The sequence below is a fragment of the Oryzias latipes genome, chromosome 22 (genome assembly GCF_053564925.1).
Source record: "Oryzias latipes strain Hd-rR chromosome 22, Olatipes_Hd-rR_3.1".
NCBI classification, from domain to species: Eukaryota; Metazoa; Chordata; class Actinopteri; order Beloniformes; family Adrianichthyidae; genus Oryzias; species Oryzias latipes.
Genome location: NC_136258.1, coordinates 13,782,304 through 13,789,208, shown reverse-complemented (window position 1 = coordinate 13,789,208; position 6,905 = coordinate 13,782,304). Strand labels below are relative to the sequence as shown.

General features: G+C 40.2%; 1 protein-coding gene across 2 annotated transcripts; it reads left to right on the top strand.

Moving 5' to 3' along the window:
- The first annotated feature begins 1,488 nt into the window (after positions 1-1,488).
- On the top strand, positions 1,489-4,677 carry nkx2.4a (NK2 homeobox 4a). 2 transcript variants are annotated; one of them, XM_023951994.2, is made up of 2 exons: positions 1,489-2,873; positions 3,339-4,677. In XM_023951994.2, the coding sequence occupies exons 1-2, from the start codon at positions 2,504-2,506 to the stop codon at positions 4,034-4,036; spliced, it is 1,068 nt and encodes a 355-aa protein (XP_023807762.1). In that variant the 5' UTR covers positions 1,489-2,503; the 3' UTR covers positions 4,037-4,677. The 2 variants fall into 2 exon arrangements, with proteins under 2 accessions (XP_023807762.1, XP_023807763.1); XM_023951995.2 differs by having other exon boundaries at positions 1,500-2,873; positions 3,366-4,677.
- The last annotated feature ends 2,228 nt before the right edge of the window (positions 4,678-6,905 follow it).

The following is a 6,905-nucleotide window of genomic DNA, read 5'->3' as shown; positions in this document are numbered from 1 at the left end:
AATTTTCAGAATTTTAACGCTTCAAGTCTAAATAACTGGCCGTGTTTTCTACACCTTGCGCTTGGCCAGTGCATGAATGAGTTGGCAGGTCAGGACCCCAGCCCTTCAGCCACCTCTCCACATCTCTGAGGGTATTGAACTTTTATTGACGAGATGGAGAAAACGTACTTCAGCTACCAGACGCCTGGATCCGTGCAGAGCTGAGGGGGTTGATGAAATTCTCTATAAACCAACTACAAATTGTTATTGGGTTCTGGTTAACAACACTTAAATTGCTCAATTATTTGCGGTTGTAGACAACTGAATTGAGTTGCCACCTGGAAATGTGCCGCTGATTTTTTAAAAAGACGATTAAAAAAAGTGTCCCTGCATGCGCGCCGTGTATAATTTAAAAGTCGGCGGAAAACTGAGGCTTTCTGACACAGATTAGTAAAATAATAAACCATCAGATTGTTATTTTAATATCAATTTACTTACCTCTAAAATTGAATTATGTGTTTTTTAACAGAGAAAGAAAAAAGTAAAAATGCGTGAAAGCAAAGAGATTATTTATTTTCGTCTGTGCGTCAAATTTTCAAATTCTTTGGAGCAACAAAGGTCAGGGTAATTTATCTATTTTAAAAGATATAAATTCTTGATTAAAAAAATAGTAGCCGTTCATACAATGTCTATTGACAAACCTTAACCGGGCCTTGCTTTTCTTTCCCGACAGACGAACACTCCTCCTCGCTACCTTGACCAAGTCAGATTCCCTTTTCCAAAAAATAATAATAATCAAAATAAAAAAATAACCTATTGACGACAAAAATGTCACCCATAAGCTCTGATGGGTGCCTCATAGTTCCAGATTTTTGTGTTTAGGGATTGTGGATGAGGTCCTGCTCTCTGACTCAGTAATCCACGGGGTTGAGAGGTTTGTCTCATTTACATAATGTTAGAGGTCTGGGCCTACCTTTCTTGCTCGAAAGACCAAGCTGCCGTTATTTAAAAAAAAGAGGCGCGCGGACCTTTGGAACCTTTGGATAAGATTTTACAGGCAGATTTTTTAATATACTTTCAAGACATTGACATCTTTGGAAAAATGCAATTAATTTTTCATCTTAAGAAAAGCCAGACCACTTCACCCTGAATTTGTTGTTAAGATCGGACATCTGGAAAGATTAAAGGAAGGAAGAGACGGAGAGAAAAACGGCTGTTTCTGTGGCTGAGGTGTGCATGTAACTCGAGGTATTATATTCAGGTTATCAACTTAGCCGGTTTCTGTTGTGCGGCTGTAATTGATGGCTGACCGTGTCACATCTTCATTTGCTCAATTAGAGAATGGCTGCTGCCATGATGCGCTAAATTATATTAGTTGCTCTATGCAAAACACGGGCGCGTTGTTTCTGTTAGAAATAATGGGCATGGAGCAAAAAAATAAAATAAATTAAGAGTAAAACCAGTTAAACATTTATAATTTTCATCATTTTTGTTAAAATGAGTAGATTGATCAGTGATTCCCTGTAAAATTAATGACCCACTTGCTCCACCAAATGTAAAGTCGGAAATGTTATGTGAGTTTGTCACTGAGAGGTTTATTAACTGCTGTGAATCGTCGCAGTTTGCAGAAGCTTTGTTCTCTTTTGACCCCCTTGTCATGTCACTCTTCTTCTTATTCTGTCCCGGCGCCAGTAAGTTTGCTCAGAGATTACAATGTCGGGTCAAGACTGCAAAGTGTCATTATTGCATGCTGACCAGCCTGCAGTCTTTTAAGCCCCCAACGGCTGCAGTGAGGCACCTCCAATGTATGCTTTTTTTGAATTAGCCCAGTAAACTGCAGAATGAATGCCAGAATAAAAATACTTAAATAAATAACGCTTCAAAGAACACGTGCTTATTGCATGCCAGGATGGAGGACGGTACACCTCACGATTTTGGAACTTCATATCCCCTCTCTGCCAGCGTTTTGCCATTTTAATCCAGGGTTTGTCCCCTCTCTGGTGGGGGTAAAATGATGCTTAAGAAGCATAAATGAGCTGGTCATGAAACTTCATTGTGGCTCTTTGATGATACTCGGTGGCCCTTGTGTCTGTGAAAAGTGCTCTCAAAGTTTGTAGAAAGAGTGGAATTCCCTACTGACGCAAAACAGTCGTATGTGGTCAGAAAGAGCCATTCTCACCTGTGGAAAGTTGGAACTCAACGTTAAATATGTGCGTAGTTTTGTTCACAAGTTAATCAAAGAGATTTGTGTTTTCCCTGTGTTATTTGCCCAAATTGTCAATGACTATTGTTTGGTGGTTTTAGGAAGTGTAGCTCCGCCCCCCCGTGTTTGTCGTAAACCTGGCTCCTGGCTCCAATAAACCCGGGCTAAGAGCGCCCTGGGCTCGCCTCCTTCTCCAAGGCGATCAATAGGATCTCAGGCACACTACAAGCACTCTCTTACGTAGACATCGACCAAGGAGAGAGCCGATACAACAACACGGTTGATCTGCTCAAACACAAAAATCTACCTGCTTTCTGAATCATGTCGTTGAGCCCAAAGCATACAACGCCTTTTTCAGTGACAGACATTTTGAGTCCAATCGAGGAGACATACAAGAAGTTTAGTGGCATGGATGGCGCAGGGAATCTAACCTCTCCACTTGGAGCCTACCGACAGCCTCAGGTGTCTCAGACCGGAATGCAACAGCACTCCATGGGCCACAACGCCAGCGTGGCCACCACTTATCACATGCCGCACGGCGTGTCTCAGTTCTCCCACACCGCGATGGGGGGATACTGCAATGGGAGCATTGGCAACATGGGAGATCTTCCATCGTACCAGGAAAGCATGCGGAGTAGTGCCGCCGCCACGGGATGGTACAGCGCCAATCCTGATCCCAGATACTCCACAAGTGAGTCTTTTTCTTGTTTTATTCGCGTTTTCGGGGGATTTTTATCTTGTTGCGTAGAAAGTAAAAATAACAACTATTTAATTTTAGTCTGCATCATTTATTTTAGAAGCTATTACGCGTGCACTGACATAGATTGAAGATTACTAAATTTTAACTGATTTGAAAAAACATTTTAATTATCAAGTGTTAAAATGTTACTGTATATTTATATGAAATCGAAAAGGAGATCATTCTTTCAAGTCTTGACCCGGTTCTGTTTTGTGTTTATCTGAATACGTTTTAAAACATTATTATTATTATTATTATTATTATTATTATTATTATTATTATTTCTATTACACTTTTATGTCATTTTTTTCATAAATTACGCACAGTTCATTGACCATTTTGAAAAAATACTTCAGGCGAATTAGTGTTCTCCCCTTCTGTTTATTGAACGTACGTGTATGTATGTATATTTTTAAGTTTCTAGATTCATGGGACCTTCCACAGGTATGAACATGACTGGCATGGGGAGTCTCACAGGAATGGCAGACGCCAGCAAAGCCATGCCAGCTCTTCACGCTGCGCCCAGGAGGAAACGACGCGTCCTGTTCTCGCAGGCTCAGGTCTACGAGCTGGAGAGGAGGTTTAAGCAACAGAAATACCTGTCGGCACCAGAAAGGGAGCACCTGGCCAGCATGATTCATCTGACGCCGACCCAGGTGAAAATTTGGTTTCAGAACCATCGGTACAAGATGAAGCGCCAGGCCAAGGACAAGGCGGCGCAGCAGCTGCAGCAGCAGCAGCAGCAGCAGCAGGACGGTAACCTGTGTCAACAGCAGGCGCAGTCCCCGCGGCGGGTAGCCGTTCCTGTTCTGGTGAAGGACGGTAAACCGTGCCAAAACGGCTCCAACACTCCGACGCCAAATCAGCAACAGGTACAACAGAACCAACAACAGAACCAACAACAGAACGGAGCCGGAGTGGTGCTCGGGTCCTCGGCCAGCAGCCTCAGCCAGCATCAAAATCAGCAGCAGGTGAACGCTTTAGAGCTGGAGGAGATGTCGCCAAGTCCCCCCTCACTGCACAGCCAGCTCAGCATGGCCCAGATAGACACATCATCTGTAGATTACACCAGTAACATGGTCAGCTCAAACCTTCTCTACGGCAGAACGTGGTAGGACCTCAAACAGTACTGACACTTTTCACCTTTCTCTTTAAATGAAAAGGCCATATATATATCTATATATATATAGATATATATATAGATATATATATTAGGGCTGAGAAAATGTGTTTAATAGGACAATGCGCACAGAGGCGCGCGGCAGCTGGTCATCAGGGCACATTTTCTTGACATCTCTGACAAGAGAGTCTATTTTTGAACATTACATTACAGGACTGGTCGCCCTTGAAAGCGATTAAGTCGTTTCTGGACCTTTTTTGTAATCTGTGCTTCGGCCCCTCCTTCATGATGTTTTAAACTGTTATTGAAACAAAAAGGAGTGCTGCTTCATTTACTCGGACTGAAGAATGAGCTCTAAAGCACATCTACTCCTTTTTTGCGGTGATAACTTGGCATGTTATCATATTAATATTGTAAACTAATGTATTCATTTAGACTTATTGGATAAGTAGAGGGACTTGTATATTTGGATAACACACAAGAATGGGTTTAACTGTACAATAATGGTTTTTGCGTCCAATTTTACTTTTTTTAAATTTTGTTTGTAAGTTAAACAAAACAATGAAATAAATGAGTGATGGCTGCTGTATATGTTTCAAAACCAAGTGAACGTTACAAATAAATAACTTGAAGTGTGAGAGCTATTCCTGAACATTTTTTAATGGAAGTGTTTTGGAGTGCATTTTCATTATGTTCTGATTGAGACCAAATTGAGTTGGAAAGCAAGGTCGATGAGGGAGCCGGCATTGTTCAGGTGACATTTTGGAGGGCCGCCTTTCATGTGTGATGTCTGCAAGACTGTAGACCAGGAGAACACCGTGTAAATTCACTAGCACCTTTTGCAGGTTCAATACTGAATGAAATTGTATTTATCATTGTATTTTAGCTTTCTTATTTTATACAAAAATTTCCAGTGATTTTGACCCTTAATCTATTTTACAGGGCCCATACTCTCAGTGTGCTGCCGCCTAATTGGTCAATTTTATTAGGAATGCCACATCTGCTATGAAATACACAATTATGACCAATTATTGCCATAAGAGCGGTCTTGGTGTTTATTATTATTATGATTTGTATTATTATTTATGTTGAATTTAAATAAAGCATGCATCTTTTCTTTGAAAGAAAATTTTATATATATATATATATATATATAATTTATTTTTTAAGTATTTTTCTAAATTAAATATATGTTTCACAGTCTAAAATTGTTTCAGTTTAGGATTTAAAGAAAAAGCTGTTTACAACATCTGTCATTTTGGTAATAGCGGAAAATCCTATTTGCTTATTGATTTTCAGAATTTTTTCTTATGTTGACAATGCATTAAAAAAACACTAAGTATAAGAAATATGTTTAATAAAAATTGTTATGGAGAGACAGCAATTCTCACAGAAAAAAAAACAATTGTATATCCATTAAAATATTCACTATAGTTTAAAATACCCTTGAAATGTATTATTTTTTCTTTTATCATTAGTGAAGTGGGTTACATGCTGATGACATTAGCTCCTTTTTGGTCAATGCAGATCCCTGCTTAACATCATCTCTTCGAATCGTTTTCCTGCAGGAGCAGCTGATAAAAGACTGCAACCTTTCATTTCCTGAGGTCATTCAGACACATTCTGAAATTATTTCTTGGTCTTCTTGCTGATAACCCCCTGTGATGATGATAGCTATCAGTGTACCTCATTGAACAGCTTGAAGAGCCACTGTTTGTACCCCTCTTCACCTGGCAGCTGTATGTATATGTGGCATCCCTCTTTTACTTGAAGAAATCACAGAAGCTCAACATGCACCTGACAGGGATTTGCACAACTCTGACGAACTGGAGTTTGATGGAAGCATTAAAAAGCAAGACACATTCCTCAGTACACTTTCCTGCAGCCAGATGTTCCTGATAGAGTTTATGTCTAAATTGAGGTCATGAATGAGCTGTCAACAAAGCTTTTGATGGTGGACCACATGAAATAAAAGTGGAGGTGAATCCATTCTTTTCCCTTTTCAATAGCCCTGGTTATGGCGCACTAATAGGCTATGCTTGGTAATCACTTGCTATTGTGCCTGTCAGTGCTCTCAGTTTATTGGTTGTGGTCGTGGGGAGCCTGGGAGGGGGGGGGGGGCTATCTTTTTGTAAAGATTTATGAGACTAGATGGGCACTGTAATTGGTCCTGGCATCGTCATTTACATTTTTAAAGTACGTAGGGGTTGTTGTTGCTGCAGTTGCTGCACATGAACACGACTCACATATCCAAAACAGGACAACAAAATACATTATATTAAATTACTAATATATTTTGTGTACAGCAGACATTTCAATCTGGCCTTGAAGAGGTGCCTTTTTCAATGTTGTGTTGGCACAATGCAGCAAGCAGATGATGTTGTGTTTTGTGGAGGAAAAAGATTTCTTTGACTATTCTTTTTCAGGTAATTGTAGGTTGCACTAAGTAATGTGAATGCAGAAGGAAGCCTTGTTTCAGTCTCTAGAACCACCTCGTTTCAACCCCCCACCCCCAACTCCCTTCCTCCCCATTATTCTACTTAATATGTCAGAAGGTCTGATCGCAGAGAACCTTTTCAAGTTCTATTGATGTGCTCCTCAATTGACCATGGCATTCGAACAACCTAGAGAGTGCTAATTGGGAAGGCGTTTGCATTATGTACTGCAGAGTTTGCACAGAAAGCTTGTTCAAACATGTATAGTATTATTATAATTATTCTGCTGCAGTTACATAAAGGGAATTTTGTTCATGTTTTTGTCCAAACAGGCAGGTATTTCATAAAGAAAGCCGCCGCGGTCTAGTAGCTTTTGAGACGCACAGTGGGATTTTTTTCCGTTCTATTCCTTAAACACAGAGAAACCTT